This window comes from Hakea prostrata, chromosome 2 (assembly GCF_041222555.1).
Source record: "Hakea prostrata isolate BN-2017 chromosome 2, UWA_Hpros_2, whole genome shotgun sequence".
In the NCBI taxonomy this organism is placed as follows: Eukaryota; Viridiplantae; Streptophyta; class Magnoliopsida; order Proteales; family Proteaceae; genus Hakea; species Hakea prostrata.
This window is the reverse complement of record NC_142601.1, coordinates 18687302-18703378: the sequence shown is the minus strand read 5'-3', so window position 1 is coordinate 18703378 and position 16077 is coordinate 18687302. Positions and strand designations below refer to the sequence as shown.

Here is a 16077-nt window from a genome sequence, read left to right as displayed (position 1 = left end):
GATAAACTAGCCTCACTTGCTGCCTCCCAACATTCTCTTGATCTTATCTCTGTTAATCCCCCACCCTTGATAAATTAGAATCTGTATTTTGATGCTACTGGTTGTCCTTTCCCTAGAGGTTTTCGATTTAAAAAAATTCCCTTTTCACCAAAAAAAAAAAAAAAAATCCCGGTCTTTTTTTTTTTAATAACCGGAAGCTTTAAACAGTGAAACATAGAAAAAAGAGATGGAAAAGAAAAAAAACGATGAGGAAAGATGCAGAGGAAAACGCTGAGACAGGGAGGAAGAGGAGAAAGACAAGAATAAAAGAGATAAAAAACCAGTACGAGAAAACTAAAATGCAGGGGAGACAAAGGGAAACAGAGAAAAGACTGATGAAAAAAAGTGGCGGAGAGCCTCAGGCGGAAAGAGACGGAGAGAGGCGGAGAGAGAGAGTCTCTCTGCCTCAAGAAACGGCGCTAGGGTTACGCTTTTCTTTTCAGTCGCAAGGCGGAGAGATCGCGAGAGAGGAGATGAAAACTAGTCTCCGGGGAATTCTCACATCTGATCATTAATAAGGTGGATGTGAAATTTGTTCTAAATATGTAGTGGAGTAATGTGAAAAGAGCATAATCTTTTACCCCGGAGGTGAAGAATTTCGAGTTCATCGGAGTCCATTCGTATGCTGTAGATGTTGTCAAGCAAGCTTGAAGAAAAAAGCAAGGCTTTAACACTGGTTTTTACTCCAAAGAAAATAAAATAAAAGCTTAAACTGTTAAGGACTTGACCTCTTAAATGACGGAACAAAGACACGAACTACCTTCTCTTTTGGGTAAGAAAGACATGCTATGCATTTTTTCTTTGTACAAAGGGGCTTTATCAAGCTGGGGATGAGGATATTAATATGCCTCAGCAAGAGTCAGACTCACGACCTCTTCACTAAGAGGTGTTGGTTTCACCACTAGAACAACTGTGCGTTGACAGACTACTTTGCATTTACCTAGTGTAATTCAATGCTTAATGATAGAGAGCAACGAAGTAGATCATGAGTTCATGGGCTTGATTTAGCAGAAAAGGGGGCAAACCTTTAGTTTTGAGTACACAAATTCATTAACTTCTTCATGCATTAATGCACCAAATATGACGAACCAGGCCGAGCCATGTGGAACCCAAAATGGAATGGATTGGGGGCTAGGTCGAGGTCCCAGTAAACATGCCACGAACCGAACAAACTGGCTCCTTACAATTGGACCCTTTTGATGATAAGCAAGGGCCTCGGGATAAGTGACAAGTGGACGAGAGTTCCTTGAACATTATTTATTTATTTATTTTTTAAAGGCGTTTTTATATATAGGGAAATTAGGGATGGGGATATTACATATGCTGTCAGCAAGGGTTGAACTTATGACTTCTTCACTAAGAAATCAGATTCCTAACCATCCTACTAATCCTCCATAACTTCCTTGAGCAAATTTGAACGGGTCCCTACTTATTAGAGCCTACAAGGAGACATCAAATGCAATATTTGACAATAAAGTGACCAACTTTCCTTCCCTCCTTGGGATGCATAAATTCATTATACATGCCAAATGAGATTATAGTCATACACTCATGCCTCTGATAGGCCCGGATGAAGCTTCCATTTCCCTTACGTGGCACTTTATGTATTGGACTAGTGCCACCTAGATGATCCAATAGTCAACAATTGACATGTTCAACTATAAATATTTTTCATCTACAATATTTAATTGTAATGCTTATTTACTCCCACAACTTCCTGTGAGTTTCACTGCTCGAATAGTTTTAAAGCCTCTTACAAGAATCTATCTTAACCTTGGGAAACAACTTCCTGACCACTCGATTCACCTTGCACTCACCCTTCTTTGTTCAATATAAACTAGAACCAACAAGAGTCAAGTGGGGATCATAAAAGGGTCCAACACATTTGAGCAATTACAATATAATTAATACTATATATTAAGCATTTAAGGGCACTAACACAGTAACACGCACTTCAGTCTCTTTTCTCATTTATTTATTATTATTATTTTTCAACACGTGATTTTATTAAGGGGATGGGTATTAGTGTTACATAATGTTTATTTATTCTCTCCCGAAACAGAATCTTCTCCACCTCCTCATCTTGGCACCCATTAAATTCGAGTCCGGATCAGCTCCGTGCTCCTCGACAAGTTCCCAACCACATAAAACAGTGGGGTCCACGGTGAAAAATACTTTTTGGAAAAAACAAAAAAAAGTTTAAAAATTCATCCGTTGGCCCCACTATTTTGTGTGGTCGGGAACCTGTCGGGGAGCACTCTGTGCTACCCTGACGGGGTGAGGATCCGAATTCATTAAATCCCCTCCCCTTTGTATAGAACTTGTATTTTGTATGGTATTTGATTAAATTTATCTCTACTATTACCGGATGAAAAACCAAATGATACATGTGTGTTATACCATTGTCATATTATTTTGTCAATGCAAGGTTGTTAGAGTAGTAAGATCTATACTTCTCAGTAGAGATGTCATGGGTTCGACTCTTGAGCTCTCCCCTGTAATCGAGGTATGCGCAAGTTGGCCGAGTTTTTAAATGTGTGATGAATGGCTGTGAAGAAGCATAATCCTCAATCCGTAGTAGAGGATTCCAACTCATTCACGCTGTGTGTCATTTATAGAAATCAAATTCTTCGGTTGTTGTCTTTATTCTTTTACTTTTGTGTAAGAAATTGAATTGTATGACATAAGCCGCCACTCCATAGCCTTTTCTTCTGGTAACCACCACTACTCCATGGCTAGGTGAAGATATTCGTCGTCATTCGCTTCTGCATGTCTCTACGAACCTTGCTGTTGATTTTAGCTTTTCTTCACTCGTATATGTCGAACTGAAACGTAAAGATTTTTGTTCCCAGGAGGAAATGATGAAAACAACAGTTTCGCTGCTTTGTTTCCTTGTTTTTGCTTATCTGAATATCATTCGCTGCGTATCTGAATCACCACCAAGTGAAACGAGGAAAAACAAGTTTCGAGAACGAGATGCAAGCGATGATATACTCGGATATCCTCCTTTGTGGGTTCTTTCACTCGGTTACCTTCTTTTGAGTTTGTTTACTATATTCCTTTTTGATGATCAATCAAATAAGAATGTTGAAGGTCCATGAGTTCATAAGATTTAACTTGACTTACAATTTACTGTACGTTAGGGTTCTTTCAGAATTTTTTTTTTATGCCATTTGACCAATTCAAAATTTTCAGTTCCCCCCTGAATATTGATGAAATATGTGGTCTTGTGATTTATTCAGGTTTTATTAGTACTATCAGAATTCACAACCTTCAAATATCGGGGGAGGGCAGGAATTCAGAACCTTCATCACACTTCATGGTGGCTAATGTATCTGTTTCTTGTGTAGTGATGAGGATGCTTTGTTGAACACACGATGCCCTCGTTATTTAGAACTAAGATGGCAGAGGGAAGTCAGTTCTAGCATATATGCGACCCCTTTGATTGCCGATATCAACAGGTAACTGATTTTCAAGCTATACCGTAAATAGCTTTTATTTTTAGCTCACATGAAGTTTGAATTATGCATATTTTGTCTTCATCTTCTTAAATATAATGTAGTCTAATTTTCCTCGAAGTAAAATTTGTTAGTAAATTACTATGTTATAGGCTCTGTTTGTTTCAGCGTTGAATTTTACTTGAATATTTTCAAATTTTACATGCCGAAAAAGTGTTTCAATTGTTTTCCAAAACAACTTTGGAAAGGAAAAAACATTGAAAACCTTTTCAACTTTTCTGTAGAAAGAGTTAAAGGGAAAATTTTCTAGGCAAAATTTTACATCGAAACAAATGGAGCAAGCCATTCCCAATTCAAGGGAGTAAGACTGAACTGGTAGCATCTAATGAATGCACAGGAAAAATTTTCCTGGATTGATACTATTTTTGTGCTCATATTAGTATCTTGATTGATTATATAGGGGTAGATTTTTGCTGAAAAAACTGTTTTGAATCTCAGTGACGGTAAGCTTGATATAGTGGTGCCATCGTTTGTTCATTACTTGGAAGTGCTAGAGGGTTCTGATGGAGATAAAATGCCAGGTATAGTTTGATATAGTGGTGCCATCGTTTGTTCATTACTTTCTTATGTGGTTTGTCTGAAGCTGTTTCTGCCTTTAGTTTTTGTATTCGGTTGATCTGAAGTAAATACATCTGACAGACAGCAACTCAGAAATTTTAGGAGAAAACACGAAGTCAAAAGAAATGAAGGTTTAGTCTTGTGTCTGCAATTTAATAATATCATCTTCTGGGTTTTTAGTAATTTGGACTGAGATTGCTAACTCACCCCTTCGATGCTAGGATTAGGTAATGCACAGACTTGGCTTATGGAGGTTTTTCGATCTCCCTTGTGTCTCTCTGTTATCCTCAACAAGGTTTTGGTTCCAATTTCCAATGTATACTGAGGACAGCTGACCACCTAACAAATTATCTAATTGGAGGGTCTTAAGGATGGTTATATTATTTTTTTCTTTTATTTACTGTAAACGTGGTAAGCTTTTTTCCCAGGTAATCTTGCCATTTAAATTTTTTTTTACTCCAGCACAAATGGTTGATACCTAAGTTGGGCCATGACTCTAGAATGATATGCATGTTTTCTCTTGCAATAAATTTATCATGAATCTAAGCTTGCAAATAACTTAGGTTGAAGAGATGGATTGTTGATGTTTAATGAATTAATGTATGCTATTTATGTGTTTGTCAGGTTGGCCTGTCTTTCACCAGTCAACTGTTCATTCTACTCCTCTCCTATTTGACATTGACAAGGATGGTATAAGAGAAATAGCTCTGGCTACCTACAATGGTGAAGTGCTATTTTTCAGGTAAAAATCACTTTAATGGTTTTAGGAGAGTTTAATGAAATAACCTTGGTTGTTGGTGCAGTTTGCTCAATTTTCTTAACTCAGGCTCGTCTAATTTTGTGTATTTCAGGGTCTCAGGCTACTTGATGACAGAAAAACTTGAGTTACCTCGAAGGACGGTTCGTAAAAGCTGGTATGTAGGCTTGCATTCGGACGCAGTTGACCGGTCTCATCCAGATGTCAATGATGAATTGCTTATTCAGGAGTCTGCTGAGAAGAACTTAGCATCTCGTAAGTAATCAGTTGTTTAGATCACCTTTGTAATAAACCTGGGTCTAATATGGTTGGGTACTCATTTGCGCCTCACATAGTTTTTTCACCATCACATACTAATGAATTTTCATTTTCTTTTTTAGAATTATTTTTTTTAACCAGGAGGTGGTTGGGGAGGGACTTTCAAAGTTGTCAGAGCTTTTGACATTCCCTATGCCAATTATTATGTTTTTTGAGGCACCGAATATTTGTTTTTATTTTTTATTTTTATTTTTTTATTATTGTTTGTCTTTGCAGAAACAAATGGAAGTACACCTGGATCAAACACTTCCATTCTTTTGACTAGACAAGATCACCGGGGCTCCTTGGTGAATACGTCCCACCCAGAGAATGAAAAGAAACTGAACTCTTCTCAGGCACAAACAGATATTAAGCTGCCAAGTAGCATCAATATATCATCTGGAGAAATTGAATCAGCAGGCACCATCAAAGCAGAGAATGTGACAAACTCAAGAAGGCTTCTTGAAGATACTGAATTAAGGAAACATGAGAGAGGCTCTGAGGCTAAAGCTTCTGATGGGGTTTTGAAGGGTGCAACTGTTGAAAACAATGCAGCACTGGAAGCAGATGCTGACTCATCTTTCGAGTTGTTCCGTGACAGTGATGACCTAGCTGATGAGTACAAGTACGACTATGATGATCATGCTGATGAATCCATGTGGGGAGATGAGGAGTGGACTGAATTGAGCCATGAGAAAAAAGAGGATTATGTGGATATTGATTCTCATATCCTATGCACTCCAGTGAGTGCAGGCTTTAGATTTGTGTATTTGTTTATTGATGTGCTTGCTATTTTCCACTTCTAAACAGATGGAGGTAGAGATAATACTGTAATTCCTAGCTGAAAGCATTTCTTTTGTTTTTTCCAGGTGATAGCAGATATTGACAATGATGGGATATCTGAGATGGTCATTGCAGTGTCCTATTTCTTTGATGATGAGTAAGTTATTTTCCGTGTGTACTGCATTATCTTCTTTTTCTTCTTTCATAGTGTCTTTTTTATTTAGTTTGACATTCAAAATCTGATAGAACCACCACAATACGCTCCAGCACTTTTTACTTTCTTTCATGTTATCAAGTATTGATATGATTTAGACCAATATGGTCGACACTGTCGAGATTGGTCATATCATTATCAACATAATGCAGAACCAGTACATATTTTGTAGTACACGATGCTGCAAATGGTTGTACCCAATGCATAAGGCTCCTGCCAATGTGGGGTCTGGGGATGGTCATACTGCATGCTGCAATGCTGTTTTCATACTCAAACCTGAGACTACTTGGTCACAATGCCATATCATAATTTATTTGAATGCTGGCTATGAAGACAGAAATGGCATAACATTGGTTTTTTAACATTATTTGCCATTTTTTATGGTTCACGCAGCTTAAAACACTTGATTTGCATCAGAAGTATTTGCATGTTGAGGCTTGTCTGGCATATCATAGGTGTCTTAAAACTAGCTTGCTGAATGTCTGATACACTTTTCTGTACAGTCTACAGTTACCTTTTCTGCCTGAAGCTTGCTGCATGTTTGGGACAATATCTGGGCTTCAGCTTCAATAACATCAAGATCCAGTTGTTGGATCTCAATGAATCTGTTATTTGCCTCTCCAGAGCTGGTTTTTGGATGCTTCTGGAGCTGAAGCTCAGAAGCTTTCCCCAAACTTTTGTTTAACATTATGTCCTGCAATGGTATACTAGATACTAGGTATGTGGTAATCTTACTATATTCAACACTTAAGCCCATCCACATTATTAATTTCTGGGTAGGTCTCATCGAGTCTTCCATGAAAGGGTTTTTGAGGTACTTTGAGCATTGTCATCATCACCTCTTCCATGTAAATGGTGGTTGCTTAGACTTAGTCAAACATCACTTCACCTCTATGCCAGGTGGCTACTATGCATTCCACCTCCTCATCCTCTCCCTGGACCATGTGGTAGCGAACACATGGTCCACTTATATTGAGCGGCTTCTAATCCCTCAATAATCCCCCTAAAAAATAGGATTAAGTTAATTAATCATACTATCCAATATTTTATCACTAAGATTGATATAAGCATGTCACCTTATGCTTGCACTATTCATCATAAAAGAAAAAAAAAAAAAAAGCAATTGGAAAAATATAATTTCAAATCAATATGAAAACATTAATATGCAGGCATTACAGAATGGGTTGAAATTTGAACCTATTATATTCAGCATCTGATTTTTAACACGGTTGACATTGTGATTCATCCTGAGTTTGATCAAAACCCTAAAATTTCGTCGAAATATATGAAACCCTATCTCACTATTATATAGGGTTTTTTTCAAGCCCTTTAGAACTGGATTATTTTCAACTGTATCACATACCATGTGTGGCATTGTGAATGTGGATGTGTATGTGTAGGCTTGTACCTGAAAGTTGCTAGTCTTCTAGCCGTACAATATAGGACAGCTCGGAATTTGGAAACCTTTAGGTTTTACTTCTCTAGCATGAAAAATGGTTTAGAAGATAAGTTATTTGGATGTTCATTGCTGGGTGCATATATTTTGTTGACTGCATCCTTCATCCGTCGTCATTGCTTATTTGTGATTAGGTAACTTGATGTTGATTTTGGCATCAGACATTCTTGCTTTTGCTCACTTTTGAGATGATCTAAAAATTTTCTCTTCTAAATTCTTTGGTCATTTAATGCCACAAATCTCTTTGAACCTTTTTGCTTGTCTAGTGATATTGAACAACCTCAAAGCTTGATCACACTTTTTTGTCTTGACTGAATTGAATTAATTGGTTGGGTATTAAGATGACAGGTACTATGACAATCCGGAACATTTAAAGGAATTGGGTGGTATAGATATTGGAAAATATGTGGCCAGCTCTATTGTGGTTTTCAATCTTGATACAAGGCAAGTTAAATGGACAACAGAACTAGATCTGAGTACCGATTCTGGAAACTTTAGTTCTTACATATATTCATCGCCAACTGTCGTCGATTTGGATGGGGATGGGAATTTGGACATTCTTGTTGGAACTTCTTATGGCTTGTTTTATGCTTTGGATCACCACGGTAATCCCCAATGCTGCTTACTATTTTTTCATTGTCATACATTTGAAGAGTAATGTTATATTGTAGTTTAATTACTAATTGGTTTAATGAATAGATGCACTCCATAAACTGAAAAAATCAGTTACCCCATGGTTGTTAACGGTATTAATAGCATTGTCAGTAACTCATTTTCCTATGAGAAAAATGTTGTTGTATAATCTAAACTGGGTGAGCGCACAGTATCCCCTTTAAAACAAAAACAAATAAATTATGGGATAAGGACCCTGATACGTATACTATGTCTAATATCCTGACCTATTCATCCTACAGGGAAGATGTATTACTAACTGAAATAAGAGGTCTAGTTCTTTTGAGATGAAATTATTTTCAGGCTGACAAACATAGAAGAGGGATATAATCAGCAAAGCAATTTCACTTGACAATTAGAGATCAACTGGAGCTTGCTGCTTGACTTGACTAAGCCCCCTTCTGCTTGCTGGCTTTTTTATCATTCTAGTTAATCTGTGAGAGATTAAGATATATCCAACACCTTTAGCGATTGCTTAAAGTGAAGTGGTTACCGGAGATGCTAATTGGGTCCTGGAAGAATATATTTATTGCTAGACCTTCATCTTTCTTTTGAATCTGTGTCCTCAGGCGCCAGGTTACCCAAGGAACTTCTATTAATATTAAGCCGGAGTGACTTGATGGTTGCATGCTATCCAATTTTGATATATTATATGCTTTTGCATGCAATTAACTTCTTTCAACAATAAATTATGGTCTCAAAAGGAGGTGGTACTTAGAATCATGTTATGGTGTTGAAAGTCTGGTCACAAAGCTAATTGTCTTCAATCTTCATGAATGTGGATTTATCATATATATGATTATGTGTATGGAATGAATTGAGTGACTTGAGTCACTGGATTGTGAAACCACCATTATGTTTTCTCTTTGTCAGATCTATTGTTCTTCTCCCATAATCTTCTTTGTGTCTGTGCCCATAGTCTTCTTTGTGTCTTTGTATTGCTAGTCTGTTAGTTTAGATATTAGATACTGACTACAAGTTGCATTGACCAAGGAAGAAAATTCGATTGAAGCAGGAATTTTGACCTTCCAAAAGGCCGAAATTTCGATGTTTCGGTCAAAACTGAACACTTTTTTCTGAAAATTGGAACTTCAATTTCGGGCCTCATATGGACTCAAAATGATTTGGATTCTTGCATACTACCTATTTCAAGCATAATAAATACAACGGAACTAGTATTTTGCCAACGAAAAATCATTGAAAATTTATCATTCAAGTATACTAACAAATGATTGGTTCTAACAAGTGCAAACTGTATTGCATATAGGCATAGAATCATTAGCATACATGAATTGTTTTGTAGAATGGTTATACATACAACAAGTCAACAAAATAAAATGACCGACTAGATCAAGTGATGGTGTCTCACATATATTAAGTTGAAGCCTATAGATCATATATACATAAAATAAAAATACATAATTTTAGAAAATAATTATTAAAGTCAGAAAATGAAAAAATGGTAGCAAATAATAAAAAGATAAGTTTAACAAAACACAATAATAGATCATAGTCCTAGGCTAAACATATATTAATTTCAAGGCAATACAAGATCATATAAGGCATGAAGAAAACAAAAATAAAAAAAGGGGAGGTTTAGAACTATTGGGTATGGCTCATGCTTCACATTCTATTGTTGCCAGAGTTTCTTTTGTAGCTGTTGTGGCTTTGGAGGTGTTTGGAGGCAAAAAATGAGCAAAATAGGTGTTTGAAGGCAAAGGAGTTGTGGAAATTAGGTGAAAATGGAATAGAAATCAACAAAAACTAAGGAAAAACAAGCTGAAATGTTGAAATTGTTGAAATTTCGGTCGAAATGGTCGAAACCTTTGAAATGGTTGAAATCTCCGGAATTTCAGTCGAAATTTGACACTTTTCTGAAATAATTAGATTTTCGTTTCGTTTTTGAAAAATGCAGACATTTCAACCGAAATTTTGACAATTTCGGTCAAATTTTCTTCTATGTCATTGACTATAAATAATGGACTTTGCAATTATGAGAAATTAATTGAAAACAAAATAGTTTCCTGATGCCGTATACAATATCCTAAATTCCTAACTACCTCCTTGTTTGGGTGTCTTCCATTTTATTTTATTTTTTTCCTTCTTCTCTTTTTGGTGTAGTGGAGGAGAAAGGGATAATCAAAACTTGATATTGTAACCACTAGGACTGATATACTGGAATCAGCCCCATCATAAACATATGGCTGATGTGAACACAAAGACCCCTTGGCCAATACCTCAAGTGGGGCCCCCAAGATGGCTCCAAGAAGCCACCCTAAGCTGGCCAAACCCTTTTAAGGGGGTACTTTGGGCATTCTATCCCTTATTTTATTTCTGAAATTATTTTTAGAACTTTCCAGAATTTTTGTTGATTCTAGTTGGTTAATTTGAGTTGGATTTGGTTTTGTTTGGAGAATTTTATTTAGAGTTAAAGCGTTTTGAATGAGTCCTAAGTGGGTGGAAATTAGTTAGTTGAGATAGGATAAGATAAGATTCCTTATCTATTAGGAGTTGCTTTATCATTAAGAGTTTAGTTCAAGATGTAATTGGATCTATATCTGTTAAGAAGTCCCAAGTTGAATAAGAGTCTTTATTTTTAGGCTATGGATAGCCTCTTCTTGCATTGTAATTTTCAGATTGGATTGATTAATGAATTGAGTGTTTTGCCAAGAGGTGGCAGGGTTCCTTTGAGGGGGACCCTGCAGTTGTATAGTGAAGCATTCTATTCTTCTGCATTTAATCTTATAAGCATTCTTAGCAATCAAACAGTAATCTCAGCAAGCATCCCCAACCTCCAAGTAAGTACAGCAGCATTGCCCACCAATCTCCTGCCTCTTCCTTGTCGGCAGCCCTTCACCACCCTCTCCCTTACCCATGCAAACCTAGAATCCCCTCCTCCCTCCCACTGTAGGTATCCCAGCCCCTTCCCTCTTGTTTAGGCCTGGTAAACCTCCCCAACCCCACTGCATCTACCCCTCCCCCTTGACCCTCCAATTCCATCAGACCCTTACCTCCCCCTTAAGCATTCAAGGCCTTTCACCCTTCCCCGTCTTCTTCATGGCAGCAGCAACCCCTTCCCCCGAGAAAACCCTAGTTCTCAGCCCCTTTCAAACTCCTTTCACCCTCATTAGGATTGCTGGAAACCGAGACTCAAGTTCTACCATTATTTTCTGCAATTCAGTTCTATTCCCCTAACGTTAAAACCTGCACTTCATCTTCAACACTGAGAAGTTGCAGGAATTTTAAAATTGCAGAATTCTGCTTTGTTAAGCTCTATTCAGTCAGTTCATACTCTGAGAGATACAATAATATAGAGAACTATTCTGTGAGTACAGAACCAGCAGAGTTGAGGCTTTTTCCACCCTACCGGAAACCCTAATTTGGCCTTTGAATTCAAATTTCAAATCTGGAATTGTGAATACAATAGGATACTGTTGTAAGTCATAAGTGAAGTCCAAGGGGTAGTTTGGTCTATTAGAGAATTTTTATTGTTTATGTTTTTAATCCTACATCAAGTATCATTGTACTTGCTTGTGCATAACTATTATTATAAATAAAGCCTTGCTATGTCAGGATTCTTTCAACTCTTTCAACATGTAATCAGAGCCATCTGATGAAAGCACCAACCTCTTTCTTTCCTTTCTCCCAATCGCAGAGCCCAAAGAAAAGAAAAGAAAAGATCAAGCAAGAACCACCTTTGATAGAGTTTGCTTCTTCTTCTTCTTCAGGTATCGTAGAGCCTTCTTCTTCACATCGCCTTCACCTTTGCAGCTATTGCATCACCTACGAATCACCAAACCCAGTCATCGCAACACCACCCAACCAGCCCCAATACTTCCCATGTTGATTTTACCCTAAAATAAATAAAAAAGGGGTAGGCCTATTTATGGTGGTGATGTGGTGATTTTTTCTCTTACCAAAAATTATTTCTCTTCATTCTTGATTGATTACTAGTTCCTGCGATGGCTGATCAAACTGCACCCAACTCCTCTGGTATATCTGATGATTTTCCCGTTTCATCTATTCCTCAGGATCGTGATTTTTCTCTGCTTCAGATGACTATTGTCAAACTAAATGGGACCAATTATCTACAGTGGTCTTATCTGTTCCTCTTGCAGTTGGTGCTCGTGATCTTAATAGCTGTCTTGATGGGACTTCTACCAAACCTTCCTCTCCTGGTTTGCAATTTACCAAGTAGTATACATATGAATGTCTGGTAATGAGATTTCTTCTTAATTCCATCGAACCAGGCATGGCAGAGAGCTATATCCTTCTCTAAGATGTTACTACTATTTGGAAGGTTGTTGAAGATATGTACTCCAGAGTAGGCAATGATACACAATGCTTTGAAATCAAACAAAAAATTCATCGGTTGCAACATAAAGACCTTACTCTCTCTCTCAGTATTATATTACACTTCAGGGATATTACTAGACCTTGGATTTTTATGGAAAATTTACAGCCAAAAATGTTGAAGATGCTATTGCTAATCAAAATTGAGAGGACAAGGTTCGGGTTTATGACTTTTTGGTTGGATTAAATATAGAGTATGATCAGATTTGTGCACATATCCTTTCTTGTGATCCTTTTCCCTCTTTGGAGTAAGCCTATGCCATGGTAAGTACAGAGGACAGTCGATAAAAAGCTATGGTGCATACATAGACTCCTGATAAATCTGCATTAGCTGCTAGTTCTGGTAATCCTAAGCCTAGTTTTGGTGATTCTGGGCTCTTGTGAAGTGTGAGTATTGCAGGAAGGAATGCCATACAAAGGATAAATGTTGGAAGTTACATAGACGTCCATTCAATTCCCTCGAAGGAGGTAAGAGTGGAAATAGGAACAACAATCCTGCATCTGCAAATTAGACTATTCCAGACATCCAGAGTACTCCAACACCTATTTCCTCATACGAGATCCAAAATATCTTTTGTTAGCTGATGACAAGGCTTGACGGGTCCTCTTTCAGGTTGACTCCTAGCGCAAGTGTTGTATCTGCCGTTGCCTCTACCTTTAGTTCCCAACCTACTACAGGTATTTTCGGTTGTCACATTGTTAATTTTATTTATCCCTCCTGTATAATTAACTCTGAGGCAACCGACCACATGATAGGCTCATCTTCTTTATTTCCACACTTATTCTTCTAATCCATTTGCTTATAATGTTCGAACAACTAATGGATCCCTATCCCCTATTTTTGGAAAGGGCTCTATTATTTGTTCACCTAATCTCACCATTTCATTTGTTTTGTATGTTCCTAAATTTTGGCTAATTTATTATTTATTAGTTTCGTAACCCGTGATATGAACTGCAAAATAACCTTCGTTCCATACCATTGTGTTTTTCAAGACTTGGAGACAGGGGCATATGATTGACAGTGGTAAACAAAAGGGACCTATTAGATGGTTTTGATTCTCCATCAGCTCTTTTTACAATTTCTACATCATCTTCTTTTGTGTTAATGTCTTTGTTATAGTGGCATAATTGTCTTGACCACATTCCTTTGTCAATTTTGTCTATATCATTTTTTGATTTAGTTAGGAGGTGTAACTTGAATGATTTTCGTTGTGATGCTTGTATTTTGGCCAAGCAAATTAGACATATTTATCCCATTTAAGATAATATAAGCAAAGTTTCTCTTCTGTTATTCATTCTGATATGTGGTGTCCTCGAACTGTGTTTATCTCTGGCCATCGTTGGTTTGTAACATTCATTGATTGTTGCACCAGAATTACTTGGTTTATCTCTTACATAAAAAAGGTGATGTGTTTTTCTGTTTTCAAAATTTCCACAATATGGTTAAGACCCCGTTTGGGGCTAATTTAAAATCCTTAGGATAGATAATGGGACTAAATATTCGGGTGGTAGCTTTCCCTCTTACTACTCTAACCTTGGGATTATCCATCAAACTAATTTTTTTGATACACCTCCCCAAAATGGGGTCATCGAGCACAAGAATAGGCCTCTTTTAGAGGTGGCATGATCCCTTATGTTCTTATGCATATACCTCCTTGGTTTTGGGGTGATATGGTTCAAACTGCCACCTATCTCAATAATAGGATGCCTTCCTGTGTCTTAGACTCGCACTGTCCTCTTGAGGTTCTTTTAGGAACAACCAATTTCACTGTGCCCTCTAAGGTCTTTGGATGTGTTGTATTTGTTTGCAACTAGTCATGGTAAGCTTGATCCTAGAAGGTTACGGTGTATATTCTTGGGCTACCTCCTACACAAAGAGGTTATAAATGTTACCATCCTAGATCTTGTGTCTATGGATGTTGTTTTTCAAGGACGAGTTTTATTATTTTCCCTTCTGTTCTTCAGGGGGAGAGTCTTAGTGAAGAAGCTTCGGTGTTCCTTGAGATTTCTCCTGAGGTTCCTACTGTTGAGCCTCCTTTGGCAGATTTTACTGTGGAAGATGGAGTGACGGGATAGGAACAACTGGTGATGATGTGCAGGGGGAGTCTGGACCTCCTTTAAAGTCTTACCATAGGAAGCACAATCCCCCCCCTGAGCCACGGTAATTGGAAGCACTAGATCTTAGTCCTGAAGCAACCATTTGTCCTGGTGAGTTTGTCTTTAATCTTAATTTACCCATTGCATTAAGAAAACAATAACGTACTTGCACCAAATACCCTTTTTCTAACGATGTGTCATATCATTCCTAAACCCCAGAATTGCAAAGCTTTATTTCCTCTTTGTCTTCTACCTCTATCCCTAACTATGGTAAGAGGCAGTGTCTCACTCAGACTGGAAGAGAAAGCTATGGATGAGGAAATGCAACCTGTTCTCTCATGTGCTGTAAACCAAAGGGTGGAGTCTCCAACAATTAAATGTGAAGAATGCTTTCCTACATGGAGAGCTGTAGGAAGAAGTATATATGGATGTGCCCCTTGGTTATTCTAGTTCGGAAACTTGACGAAGGTGTGCAGATTAGAAGAGCTTTATATGGTTGAAAGCAGTCCCCTAGGGCATGGTGTGGAAGATTTCACAAGGCAGTGATCTCCTATGGCTACATGCAAAGTAATGCAGACTATACTTTCTTTATCAAGCCAGATGGATCTCATACTACAATAATCCTTATATATGTGGATGATATTGTGATCACAACAAGCGAGGAGGAAATTACAGCCTTGAAGACCTTCTTAGGGACAGTTTTAGATAAAAGATATGGGTAGACTCAGGTACTTTCTTGGGTTAGAGTTGGCTTACTTTGCCAATGGTGTCTCTCTCTTAGAGAAAGTACACTTTGGACCTATTAGAAGAGACTAGAATGCTAGGGTGTAGACCTACAGAGACCCTAGCGGAGCCTAATCAACACTTAAAAGCTAAGGAAAGAGAATCAGTTAACAGAACCAGCTACCAAAAATTTGTTGGGAAGTTGATTTATTTGTCAAACACTAGGTCTTGTCAAACACTAGGTCAAATATCACTTTTGCAGTCAACGTTGTTAGTTAGTATATGTATGATCCTTATTATCTTATTTTTCACATCTTGTTGCAGTATATTGTATCTTGAGGTATTTGAAGGCATCTCCAAGGAAAGGTATCTTAATTTCTCTTAGGGACATCTTAGAGTTGAAGCATACACAAATGCAGATTGGGCTGGGTATTCGGATGATAGGAGATCTACCTCTAGGTATTGTTCTTATGTGTTGGGTAACTTGGTATCCTGGAGGAGCAAAAAACAGGCTGCAGTGGTTTGGTCAAGTGCTGAAACAGAGTTTAGAGCTTTAGCTCAAGCCCTTTGTGAAGTGTTATGGTTGAGGGGTCTTCTTCAAGAACTTGGA

At 37.6% G+C, this 16077-nt stretch overlaps 1 protein-coding gene across 2 annotated transcripts in view; it reads left to right on the top strand.

Annotated features, from left to right (window-relative positions):
- Positions 1-2573: 2573 nt before the first annotated feature.
- The window catches only part of LOC149023945 (protein DEFECTIVE IN EXINE FORMATION 1-like), a 40066-nt gene continuing 26562 nt past the window's right edge, over positions 2574-16077 (top strand). For both annotated transcript variants that reach the window (XM_089144375.1, XM_089144376.1), the window contains exons 1-8: positions 2574-3049; positions 3390-3500; positions 3996-4078; positions 4740-4857; positions 4967-5127; positions 5407-5912; positions 6039-6109; positions 7971-8227. In XM_089144375.1, coding sequence (XP_089000501.1) covers positions 2898-3049; positions 3390-3500; positions 3996-4078; positions 4740-4857; positions 4967-5127; positions 5407-5912; positions 6039-6109; positions 7971-8227 — 1459 coding nt within the window. In that variant the 5' untranslated portion in view covers positions 2574-2897. The remainder of the gene's footprint in view (positions 3050-3389; positions 3501-3995; positions 4079-4739; positions 4858-4966; positions 5128-5406; positions 5913-6038; positions 6110-7970; positions 8228-16077) is intronic.